This window comes from Nannobrachium achirus (genome assembly GCF_963921795.1).
Source record: "Nannobrachium achirus genome assembly, chromosome: 15".
NCBI classification, from domain to species: domain Eukaryota; kingdom Metazoa; phylum Chordata; class Actinopteri; order Myctophiformes; family Myctophidae; genus Nannobrachium; species Nannobrachium achirus.
This window is the reverse complement of record NC_137822.1, coordinates 17,833,940-17,847,186: the sequence shown is the minus strand read 5'-3', so window position 1 is coordinate 17,847,186 and position 13,247 is coordinate 17,833,940. Positions and strand designations below refer to the sequence as shown.

Genomic DNA, 13,247 nt, shown 5'->3' with positions numbered 1-13,247 from the left:
CATTGGCCTGAGGGCCTCCACGTCTTAATCTGTCCCTGCTGACAATGTGTCCAAGTGCATCAAGAATATGCATAAAACATGATACTTATAATTCTAACAAAAATAGGCTTGTACAACTACAATACACAAAGTCATTTGGTTCTTGTATCCCTGAAAGAATAGCAACATTTAAGGCAAAATAAATAACATCCTTAAGCAGTTTTACAAGGGCACATTCACTATGTGAACAATAATTCTTATAATTAAAACTTCTGTTGATAATTGTATTACCTGAAAATAGGAGGGAGCATTTAGAAACACAATGTTATACAATATTGTATAATGAGAAGTTGATTTGTTTTAATGCCAATAAAGTCTTCAGTACTTAACTGTTACTTCATTTTTGTTTTTTTCTAGTTATTATCATGTGGTTGTGTCAGTACCTTTGAACATTTTACCATACAGAATTAATGGTAATGCAACAGCTGCATGCTGGATCACTTGTTTTCAATTAGTGTCTGCACCTTGAGGACCAAGTCTCGAGCCATCATCAGAACTTGTGGGACGTTGTGTCGTTCAGCCATTTCTGAGGAGAGAAATAATAAAGAGTGAAAGAATTATGTAACTTGGGAAATAAATCTTTGGGGACAGTCTGGCACATTTAGTCCATTGACTATGTCTCACAGTAGACTTAACACTAGTAAGACACCTCAGGGCGACATGCGACGCGCCAATTCTTGGCCATCTGGCCAGTGATGTATATCGGACCAGTTACCCATATATGGAGAGACCCCTGCATGATATTCAACAATGTTATGTCAAAACATGACATTACTAAATATGGGCATTCCCAGATATGTCCCTAATATTGATGACATTGGGACAGGGATCTCCATATATGGGCATAACACGTATGTTAATTAGTAAAGCCAAGCAGGGCCTTGGCAAGTTAGGGCCTGGTTTTGATGCCTGGGGATCTCCATATATGGGCATAAGGGGGTACCCTAACAGGGCATCATCTGGGAATGCCCATACTGTATATGGACATTTTATTTATTTTATCATTTATTAATATATATCCATATACATATATGGACTTAATATTAACGTTTTCAGGGAAGGTAGGGTGTAAATCAGAGTAAAGCAGGCTCTTGGGCCAGTCAGGGCCTGGGATTGATGACATCAGAAATCTCCATATATGGGCATAAAGGGGATTTTGTTTCTGGGAATGACCATACATAATATAAACAATATATTTTATGCCCATACATGGAGATCCCTATCTGAACCGGCCACACAGATATGGACCATGCCATCTGGCCAGTGATATATATCGATGACATCAGGGATCTTCATATATGGGCATAAAAGGGATACCCATATATGGACTTTTACATAGGTGATGTCACAGTGTCAGTGACGAGGGAACCAACCCATAGACTAAAAATGTGTACTGACTGTGACTGACAAGCTGCGACATTTCTCATGGTATACTGTGACTTTCGGTCACAATAACTGCTGACCCTTTACACAGTTTTCAGTCAATATACGATAATCAAGTCAAGGTACTCGTATGCTGTTCTCTCTCCTAAACATTGCAGCATTGAAATTCATGGTCGTACCATTAAAGAACTTAATGATGTCAGTGAAGTCCATATTGTTCTCTAAGATGATGTCTCTGTACAGTTCCACCAGCGCCAGAGCAATGAAGAGCACAAAGTGATCAGAGGAGGTATGTTTGGCTGCCCAGATGGTCTCCCACACAGAAAACACATCGTCATAGACCATCTCTGTTGGGGAAATACAAGAATATAATATCACAAATTATGACAACCCTGCAAGCATATGCTCTTTACAGTAGATAACTCGCCTACATTACATAAATAAGTGGCTAACTAATTAACTATATCAAATGCCCATGATTGGAATTTGTAGGTAAGATATCTTTCTTTTATTGTGCACTATGCATTTCCGATCACCTCTTTTAAAATCCAGCAGAAACCAGCGGTAACTGAAGTAGAAGTGGGTATAGTCTCCATTCTGTTGCATCAGTTCAAATAACTCAGAATCCAGGATCTGTCAAGGAACATGAATACAAAGACATTTTGTAATGAAATGTGCTTCCACACATGCCTGGGAGCCCATGGCTGTTTGTCATACCTGGATAAGGGAGCGCATATTGGCAAAGTGTGAGTCCATAGCGCCTCCATGAGGAAAGTTCTGATTCATCCTCTTCATTAGTTCAGTGAAACAGCTAAACGCCATTACCTCTGAAAACACATGTATAGATAGCATTAGCATATAACTTATTAACCATTTAATCCCGGTGTACTCCGATCTACAAGCTCGCAATGCAACGCATTGTGAGTTTATAGATTAGCTATTTCTTGACTTTTTTCTTCCTGCACAAGTGGTGACATTTTACCTTTGAGGTAATAGAGCAAGCCTGATAAATTGAAAACATTTGTCAAACCAGAAACAGGATGGTGTCTCAACTAGACACAGGATTTAAATGTCTCAATAGAAAAGCAGAGAGACCAAATACAATATAACCGCCAAAGTGAAATTGTATTTACATTCTCTACCATACACATTGGACAAAATTCCAAATGCATTAATTGAACAAAGTTACATAGTGCCGTTTTAATTCTTCGACTATAAACACAAGCCCGAAATAGGGAGGCCACGTTGAAAAAGGTTAAACGATTCAATAGTTCTGAATATTTGCATATTGGCATGCAACAAGTCAAAAATGTTACTCTGATCACTGACCGTCATCCAGAATAACAAGTAGAGGAGCCAGCAGATCACACATGCCCTGGACATAACCAGTTTCCAGATGCTGCCACACGTAACTGTAGACATTAAAGAGATATTGACAATCTGCTGATTTATATGACTCATTTTGCATGAAACAAAACAAAGAATCATATAGTGTCACAATAACTGCTTCCTTCAGTGAAATCCTAAAGTATCCTTCACCTGCACATGATGTTACGCAGCTTCTCCAGGTTAGCGGGGGTAAAATAGCAATATGTTCTGTCACATCGTCTGACATCCTTATCAATCCGATGTAAGTTGAGTAAATATTGGTCCAACTGTTCTTGCTTTAAAATAAATGGGGGAAAAAGAAGACAAATCAACTATGTATTAAGCCATTTTGAGCAGCGTGGCCCCGAGTGCTGCGCTCCTGCACTGTGAGCTTGTAGATCTGCCATTTTTGAAAAATCATGTACCATTTGGGCAAGTCTTTGAATGTCTTTGACACGATTCTATAAGTGTCTTCTAAATCCTTCTAATGTTTTTTGAAAAACCTATGATTCTATGACAGTGGTGCCCAAATCTTTTTTGGCCACGGACCCCAATCTCAAAATATTTCGTTCCAGGGACCCCCAGAAGCAAAATTTGAGTTACAAATGTTTGCTTCATATATTCAAAGATTTGCACAAATGTTCATGACTTTTCAAAAATAGCAGATCTACAAGCTCGCAGTGGGGCACTCGGTGCTGCGCCGTGAGCTTGTAGATCTGCTATTGTTTTTTTTGTTTAAGCATAAAATAATTCCAGGTCTTAACCCATTCAGGCCGGGAACACATTTTGCTGTTTGGGAGGGGCTTACAGTACATGTACAGTATGTAGCAACATATTTGTTTTGTAGGCTAATTTCTGATTTAGCCCTATTCTATAGGTTAGGCCTAAAGGTTAATAAGTGAACTACAGTAAAAAAAAAAAAAGACATGTTTAATGTCTTCCTTTTTTAATGCTTACAGAGTAGGTACTCTCTCCAGAGGAATCATGAGAGCCTTCTTCGGGTTCCGCTTCCGTCCCCATCTCCACGGACTCTGGTCGAGGGAGGAGACTGTCCATCTCTGGCTCTTCTTCAGAGAGACCTAGGTCTGTGCCCTCGGGGCTGGTATTGGAGCCTGTGTCCAGATGGTGATCCAGGATGAACTCCTCTGATCCAGCCTTCGCTCTCAGGGCCAGATGGGAGACAGAGGGGGCAGCGAGACCTGCCAAAGAAGGCCTCATTCTGCTGTCTTCGGTCATAATGCCTGTGGGAATGTCCTCCATTTCCAAAGCAGAGGGCGAGTCGTCCGAGTCTGCAGTGTCTGGAGACTGTTTGGAATGAGATGATAAGGAAATGCTTCCCCTCGATGCGGATTGGAGAGCATTCAGCACTTGTCTGACGGGTGAATTTGAACCGGGTTTCTCGTATGTAATTTCGGCGGGTTTGTCTTTCCAGGTTTCAACCAATTCGGAAGCCTTCGCTTCGGGTTCGTTACTTTCCGTGTCAGTGACACAGACCTCAGTTATTTGTGGAGGAATTGTTTCAGACGTGACTTTTTCCGACATATCAGGCTCTTTCTCGGTTTGAGGGTGTTTGTCTTCCTTTGTTGTAAGCAGACATAATGGTTCCAATTCTAGATTTGTTTCCTCCTCTGCTTTAAAGGTTAACGTTTGGCCGAGCGGTGGCGCTTGGAAATATTCATTATGAACCTCTGTTTCTAGCTTCAGGACATTAGTGTTATCTGGTGTTGCTTTCATGGGGAGGTTTGTGTCACCTTCATTCAATACACTGGTCAGCTCATTTGTAGAAACTTCCAATTCAGCTGTCCTCAGCGATGTTTCACCTTCTTTGTCAGAATGACCAGATTCCAATATTTCTTGAACTCCCGAAACCTCTGACCCGGGAGTCATTCCACTGTCTGAGACGACGGCTTCCTCATGTGTCTTTACATTGTCCTGGGATAAATTCTGTTTTACATCTTCGTTTCCTGATTCACTGAGAGTGAACTGGCCACTTGATGGCTGTGACAACCCCTTAAGTTCTTCATTAAAGATTTGTTCAGGGATCTCTGACTGCTGAGTGATTGCAGATCCAGTGGCTGAATTGGATAAATGAAAGCTGTTTTCTGAACACGGTTTCTGGTCTGAATGACCTGGGCTGGATAGGTTGCAAGAGGGGGGCTGTGGGGTGCCGTTTGGGCTATCCTTTACTGGGCTACAGGGCAGTACTTTCCCTTCCTCAGACCTGGGCTCCGATTCAATTTGATCCACTTCCTCAACTGAGCCAAACACCTAAAAACCAAACAAGGAAAGGTGGAGAATATATAATTACATTTTAGTTTCCCATAATACATATAGGCCTACTGTATGACACAGAGTTAAGCACTAAATCCTCTACATGTGGTATAATGAGACTTAGTTGATCGAGGTAGGCTCTGTAATTGGTCTGCTATTCACTCCCCTCCATACCACATTCCCCTATACCAAATTTCTTCCCCCAAAATAGCCGATCTACAATTTGTGAGCTTGTAGATGTGGTGTTATTGACAATTGTTGCCCCCAGAATTGGAATGCTATCGTTCAACTGGTTAAACATCAATCAGATAATAACATCCCAATGTTTTGAGGAGTACCCTTGGGCTGCTGCTGGTTTCACTGTGTGAGGAAATGTTCTGATGCTCCAAGGTGCTAACCTGAGAGGACTGGAGATGGAAAAGGGCACATGACAAAAAGGAAAAATACTGATTCAGATACAACATGAAACTAATTAAAGGCTGCTGCCTCAGCATACAAACATAAGCTATGGTGTTGCGGGGGAACCCGGTATGTTCAAAACTGTTCATTTTCATGAAATGAACAAAGAAAAAGAAAAACCTGTTCAAATTAATCATAGTGACTATGTATTTAGTCACAAGCTCTACTACTTTTCATTAGTTTACCACTTTCAACATTTATCCCTATTTTGGTCATGTTGTTTTTTTAAATAAAAAAATAAGAGAAATAGCAGGTATTTATGGAATTATTAAAAGTAGGGTAAGTTATTTCGTTTAATTCAAATAATAACAAAATGTTCTGATAGTACTAGTTACTAGTATAGAGTGTTTGGTCCATATTTGGACTTCAGCCTTATTCCCTGTGAGGAGAAAAACGCAGTTTCAGTTGCTCCACCAACACTGTTGGGTGACATGTTTTCCTCCAATCAGGATAGAGTGGGGCCTTCCTCCAATCATGGTCGAGTGGGGGCGGGCCTTACACGCACCCAGGCCCACCCCCACTTGATCATAATTGGAGGAAGGCCCCCACCTGTCACTTAAAACTGAAACTTAAGTGAAATCACTTACCCTACCTTTAATATAAGATATGGCTCCATTTTCTAAATATCTTCAATATCCACAGAGAGATGTAAAATATGACAAATGAAAGAGCATTGTTCTAAATTTTTTAAAAAATAAACAAAAGATGGAAATACAAGGTTTGCACCCAACAGTGACGATATAATATAACCTATATTAATATATAGGTGATTTATTAAGTGATGTTTCATTTTGTTGTACTAAATATATTGTCGTTGTCGGGTGGAAACCTCGTATCTCCAAGTTTCAAATTTGTACGTTCTTTCACCAAGTAAAGCCCTGCTTCATCATACAAGGCCGTCGCACAAAAGTAGTGAAAAAAGCAGATCTACAAGCACACAACGTGGTGTGCTTATAGATCGGCACTAGTTTAAATCATTTTAAAAATGTTAAATGCAAAACGAACGGTTTTGGACATACAAGGTTTTCACCCGACAACAACGATATGTAGGATATTGTGATCTTTGCCATTCCCTTACATCGGTGCTGATGGTGGAGTCTTGTTGCACTGCTCCTTTCTCCACACTGGCCCCTGAGGAGCATCTGGCCAGGGCCTCGGCATGCTTCTCTCTCTCCCTTTGACGAACAATGGCCTCGCAGCCCTGCCACTCCCTCATAGTTTGATTATAGATGGTCTGCACCTGCTCATCAACCTAAACACAAGGTTCACATCCAAACTATGATTATTTGAGACAGACCGATATCTCGGCCATTATTAAAAGAAAATGGACGACACCGTTCACTGCAATTATTCAGCCGATATCAGATTTTTTAACCACCCCTATTTTGGGTGTTAGAGAGAATGTTTTTCAATAATAGCAGTTTTACAAGCTCACAACGTGTTGTAATGCATTGTGAGCTTGTAGATGGGCTATTTTAGAACTTAACTGGTTAAAAGAAGTTAAATGTTCTCAATCAAATATATGATTTTCAAATTGATTAGAAAATGTTTGTCCCAAAAATGTGGCATTGGTGGAACCATTAGGTTACCTTTGTACACTCTCAGAGTTACAAATGTATAGATTAATAGAACGGGTACACATTATTGTGTATCATTATTTTATGCATTAACTATTGAAAAATAGCAGATATACAAGCTCACAGCTCACTGCGAGCTTGTAGATCTGCTATTTTTGAAAAATCGTGAAAATTAGAATTTTGACCCGATTCTATGAGTGTCTTTTGAATCCTTCTCGGGTTTTTTGAAAAACCCTATGTTTCTATGTCAGCCATCGTCAAAGAAAAGGTCCTTTTCACTTAACTGGAGCTCAGTTAGTCTGTTCTTGAGAGACTGCTAGTGGTTCTCAAACCTTTTCACGTGAAGGACCCCCAAAATAATATTTATTTGGCCACGGACCCGCATCTCAAAATATTTAGTTCCAGGGACCACCCAGAAGCAAAATTTGAGTTACAAACGTTCGCTCTAAAAATACATATATTCAAAGATTTGCACACATTTTCACGACTTTTTCACTGGTTAAAGCATTCAATAATTCTAGGCCTAAATGGGTTAATTAATTAAAATGGTGATTCATTATGCGTTACCTCCAGCCTGCATTTCTGGGTCATAGAGAAGTGGTAGTGTCCTAGCAGGAAAGGCCACACCTCCTTGCGTAGTGAGGGAGCCACGCCTCCAAAATACACCAGCCTCTGGAGTTCATGTTCTTCATAGTTCTGAAAAGGCATGTGACATTTATTCTTCTCAGCTTACACTTACACTTACGCAATTAAAACAATATAGGCTATTTCGTCTTTTAATTAATTTAATTTTATTACTTTTACTTTTTTTTTTTTTAAATCAAAGCTAATTAGTTTAAGGTGTTTTATGTTTCCAATGGTATTTTACAACCCATCCCCCTTAATGTTTTTTTCTTTTTTATTGATTGTTCTATTACATTACTTATACTCATTTTACTCAATGTGAAAATATTATAAGAAGTTTATGAATTAAACGAACAAGTATTTTACAATAAATACGATTATAATAAGCACACCCTAACCCTAACCCTCTACCACAATATACTGAGATAGATCGACTGTGACTAATCTAAATATACTACAGCTTTAGCTTGCCAGTGCTGTTGTATTTCTTACAGAGCAGTCCTGGAGGAAGCTGCTCCAGACCTCTACAGTGAGCCCTCCCCTGGCATCACGCGGGACATCTGCATCAACTATACTTGGGTTGACCAGGGCTGAGAGGTGAGTACGGACTGTGGACAGATGACGGCAGTAGGCAAGCCCTAGAGAACACATTAAAAAGGGTTTCAGTTTTCATACTCAAAGTTGCATTCATGAATTTTTGGTAATAAGCCTTATTCACAGCCCGCCCACTCAGCAAATTTCCCCCGGGTGCTGACATCAATTTAGAAGGGGAAACTATAACAGAAATAACTGGACTTAAAGCCAACAAATCATTATTTCGAACGGTAAAGTAAATTATAATGCTTTGTTCCTTTTACTATCTTGTGTTCTTGATCATGCTAGCCGTATTTTATACTTTACTATTTGGAAATTGCATTAAATTTGCGATTTCTGTGTTAACTCTATAGGCTATAGTAGGATTTTCCCCTTCAAAATGTGACTTCAGCACCCGGGGGATGCTGAGTGGGCGGGCCGTGAATAAGGCTAATTCTTTTCCCCCAAAACCGTTTCCCCTTTTCTCCCAATTTAGTATTTTCCCAATTTCCCCCACACTCATGTGTAGGCTGGTCCATCAATGCTAACCCCCACAGTTGGTCATGTGATAGCTCCTCCTCGTTTTGAAATGTATAAAATGAATTTAAAAATAATAATAATTATTTATTTTTATGTATATATTTTTTTTTCACAAAGGAAAAGAAAATGGGATTTTTACTCGAGTCGTGACCCATAAACAAATGGTCTGTGACCCATAAATGGTCCCGACCCACTGTTTGGGAAACCTTGACCAACCTGTAGGAGTTGCTAGTGCAGTGACTCTATTGAACATGGACAAAGGTGTTTGCATCGCGGAGGATTTGAACCCCCTAGTCTCCAATCCATGGTGTGCCAACAATTTTCAAATTATTTAGATTCATTTTAAAATGTAAATTAATGAGATAATTCAAAAATATTTGAACTCACATCCGTAGAAAGCGCGAGAAATGATCTGGTATTTCATGGTGTCACATAGAAGCTTCAAGGGAGCCCTGCTTGACAAAACATAAGACACGTTCATTCAGCTACTAGAAACAACTGGGTATATATACCTGTCCTGGATAGCTGTATGGATTACTTGCCTGTCTTGGTTACATCCATTGGGCAGAGAGCCATCAGATGATCCGTTCTGGGAGCAGGAAGAACAGGAGGACTTCCTGGGGGCCGGGTGCCACATGTTTGCTCCCTGGTCCATCAGTTCTGGAGTCACTGCAAGCCATGACAACCCTTCGTTAGTCACCTCTACATTGTCACTATCACCATCATCGTTAACAACAAGACAACTAAAAGCAAGACACAGTAGAAGGAGTCTGTGTGTAAATTATAAGAACTTGTAATTTGCACAAAATGAACACAAAATAAAACAAACATGGAAAACAACAAACCAAGCCAGAGGATGGAGGACGTGGTAGACAACTAATAAATCCATGCAAGGTGTCCTTAGTGTCGACAGGTATATTGTGAAATGGACACACAGGGACTGGGTAGACAAGAGAAGGATGAGGGATCATGACAATTTAACATGAAAGTCACACAACAATGACGACATCCGTACCTCACAGTTAATCTCATCTTACTGAAATTCCCTAGAAAAGGGGTCTTCAACAGGGGGTCCGGGACCCCTAGGGGTCCTCAGAGTTACCACAGGGGGTCCTCCAAATCTTTGTGTGATAGAAACTCTTTTTTTTTCATCTTTTTATATTAACCATTTGAACCCTATAGCGTCCATATTCTGAAAACTTTCGCCAAAAATAGCAGATCTACAAGCTCACAACGCCTCGCACTGCGAGGCGTTGTGAGCTTGTAGATTGGCTATTTTCTGCAAAGAGGTATTGATGGTTCAAGTGGTTAAATATCTGAAACCACACATTGACATGAATCCAAAATACACTGATGATCGTGCTGTCAAAAGATGAAACAATAATCTATGAACAGGTTGTGGGGGGTCCCTGCTTCATCTCTCTCTCAACTAAGGGGTCCTCGGGCTGAAAACGTTGAAGACCCCTGCCCTAGAACTAATGAGTTTCAGAGGAATCAATATTTGACTCATTGGAATGGCACAGATAGACAGCTGGGAGGTCAAAGTGACATACCAAACTCCATGGGATTGCCCGGAAAGAGGATACGAAAAACATAATCTGTGGCCTCGTCCTCCTCCTTATCCGATACAGAATCACATGATCCCTGTGGACTCCTTTTCCGTAGTTTAGGGAAAACCTTCCCCTGTGAATTGAGAGAAAAGGCTTTCATTGTCATACAGAAATCTTTAAAGACCCTCTTATTCACTTTAGCCCTCAGGTCACAACCATTTCATTGTTATGCGAGACAACCAGCAATCCACTCTGCAAAAGAGGAATATCAAAATGTTCTTCGCAGCTAAATCTACCCCTGCAGCTGAAGTTATAAAGTCCATTCAAGTATTCTATGGTCATTTTAAATAAGTGGTTCTCAAGCATTTTCATGTCAAGAAGAACCCCAACATTGATATCGATTTGGCAGCAGAGCCTCAGAAGATTCATGTTGAAACTTTTCAAATTTAAAGAAATCTCAGAATGCTTTGAAACTAACTGATCGACAAGCTCACACTGCAACGCATTGTGACCTCGTGGATCGGCTGTTTTCTAATAGCCAGTAAGTATAAAGCAGTCCACAGTTAAAACTGTTCCTCATTTTGCAAGGCACATTTAAGGACCACCAATTTCAGAACCACTGGTTTAAACAGGGAAATCCTGTTTTTCCGACGTAGCGATAAGGCGAAGTGTACTAACAGGGGCAAATGTACTAACGGGGTCTCCTACCGTACTGATAGGGCGACATGCAAATTTCCATTCACACTTTTCTACCATGCCAATAAGGCAACATGCACATTTCCATTCAGGCTTTGCAGGTGAGCTCACATTTCACCATAACAAAAGGAGGCTACTCTGTTGGAAAGGCTCTGAATACTTTTAGGCTATTTTCTATCAACAGAGGTAAGTCATTTTCGGTTTGTTTGTCATGGTTTAACTTGTAGGCGAGTGCTTTCTCATCAGCCTGACAGGCGACAGCAGGAGTAGCTGCTACGCATCACGCATGCATTGCGCACGCACCAAGCTCTTTTTTCCCCGCTGTAAATCAGCATTATCATCTCACAGTTACACAGCCATTCTTCATGTCGCTGCCTCGCGGCTAATAACGGACCTGAATCTGATCCTAGGTCAGACTAAACACAGCACAGCACACACGTTAAACAGAACTCCAGTTCGTTCCGTATCCTGATCCATAGCGCAGCAGTGCACGCCAGCGCACACACACATTGATTGATTGATTGCTTGCTTTACAGTCTGTTGGAAAGGCTCCCCCTGTTAGTACATTTTGCCTTATCGGTACTACCAGAAACCCTGTTAGTACACTTGTATTTCGCCTTATCGCTACGTCGCCTTAACGATACGTCGGCAAAACGGGACGTGCCCGTTTAAACGGCAGTATATTATATAATAATAATTATAATCTGTGTCCCACACTGACCTTTCCTCTCTGACTCCAGAGAGGAGGGTCCAGCTGCCCATGAGGAAGCAGCCCGGTCTCAAGACAGGTGAGAAACTGGAGCAAGTGGCCTCCTTTGGGGAAACGCAGAGGAGGCCTCTGGATCCCATCTTGGCTCACCAGAACAACTGTTCCACCACTGTCCACTACAGAACAAACACAGATAATTAACGTCTACCTGTGGTCTCACATATAGTAGACGCATAAGATAACACATGTTGTGATTGATTGTTGTGATCTTTGTACCATTCTTGGGATGTGATGGGGGATTTTTTTTCTCAATTTGTTCAGTTTTTTTGTTCATTTACTAGATCAAAGTAAAATAAAGAAACCTCAAAAAAAAAAGACCACCGGAGGAGGCAAAGTAAAGTGAAACTAGAAGGGTGCTCTTTCTCTCTCTCTCTCTCTCTCTCCCTCTCTCTCTCTTGAAAATACCGGATAAAAAAGCTGATTGACTACAGATAGACACACACACAGACACACAGACACACAGACACACACACACACACACACACACACACACACACACACACACATGCGCACGCGCGCGCACACACACATATACATATACGATTGCAAGATCATGGAAAGGAGATCATGAAAGATAAAGTGTATTTCTGTAATCAAGAGGTACTGTACATTACCAAAAAACCACCCCAAAGAACAGAAGACAGGTTACTGCACCTTGCTGATGACAGTGGAGATAGACGATCTCCTCGAGACGAATAGTCATAGCAAAGTCCCAATAAACGCTAAACAACATAAATAATGTGAATTATTCTAGTGAATTACGTAGAGACATCAAATAGGGATGTAAGTATGTTTATGTAAAATTGATTTAATTTGAATTACCTTTTCTCTGAGTCTAGCTCTCCTACATTGCCGTTCATCAGCTGATTTGGTGTCCATTTCAGAGTCATGAGATCTGCAGTTTGATGCAGAGAAAGGTAGCCTGGCATAGCCTCTATGTCATCTCTCTGAAGACACAAAGTTTACCAGTAATGCTGCTTCCTGTTGCAGCACTATTCAGAATAACAGTTTATGAATTATGCAAACACACCTATAGATAGATAGATAGATAGATAGATAGATACAGGGTTCCCACAAATTTTTACCAATTCATTTCCAAAACTTTTCCAAAACTTTTCCAGAATATTTAACCCAATTTCCAGGACTATATAACAATAATTCAACTCAATAACGAGTCGCTTACTCCTATGCGCAATGCCCAAAGACAGGTAGTGTATTCCAGTGGTTCTCAACATTTTCAGGCCGTAACCCCCGAAATAATCATATTTGAACTGGGGACCCCGGGACCCTGACGAGCACGAATTTTGTATAACACGGTTCTATTTTCACAATTTCTGCCTCTAATATTTGACAATTTGGCCAATGTTTAATTTGTCATTTCAGAGTTATTAACAAAAT

General features: G+C 40.5%; 1 protein-coding gene across 1 annotated transcript in view; it reads right to left on the bottom strand.

Annotated features, from left to right (window-relative positions):
• Nucleotides 1-476: 476 nt before the first annotated feature.
• Nucleotides 477-13,247, bottom strand: part of sgsm1b (small G protein signaling modulator 1b) — a gene marked incomplete at both ends in the record, with an annotated part of 22,525 nt that continues 9,754 nt past the window's right edge. Inside the window, 17 exons of the mRNA XM_080743441.1 lie at nt 477-565; nt 1,602-1,769; nt 1,959-2,055; nt 2,140-2,249; nt 2,752-2,834; nt 2,962-3,086; nt 3,748-5,058; nt 5,400-5,468; nt 6,599-6,772; nt 7,665-7,793; nt 8,214-8,359; nt 9,222-9,286; nt 9,377-9,503; nt 10,388-10,517; nt 11,802-11,965; nt 12,504-12,571; nt 12,672-12,796. Coding sequence (XP_080599567.1) covers nt 477-565; nt 1,602-1,769; nt 1,959-2,055; nt 2,140-2,249; nt 2,752-2,834; nt 2,962-3,086; nt 3,748-5,058; nt 5,400-5,468; nt 6,599-6,772; nt 7,665-7,793; nt 8,214-8,359; nt 9,222-9,286; nt 9,377-9,503; nt 10,388-10,517; nt 11,802-11,965; nt 12,504-12,571; nt 12,672-12,796 — 3,180 coding nt within the window. The remainder of the gene's footprint in view (nt 566-1,601; nt 1,770-1,958; nt 2,056-2,139; nt 2,250-2,751; nt 2,835-2,961; nt 3,087-3,747; nt 5,059-5,399; nt 5,469-6,598; nt 6,773-7,664; nt 7,794-8,213; nt 8,360-9,221; nt 9,287-9,376; nt 9,504-10,387; nt 10,518-11,801; nt 11,966-12,503; nt 12,572-12,671; nt 12,797-13,247) is intronic.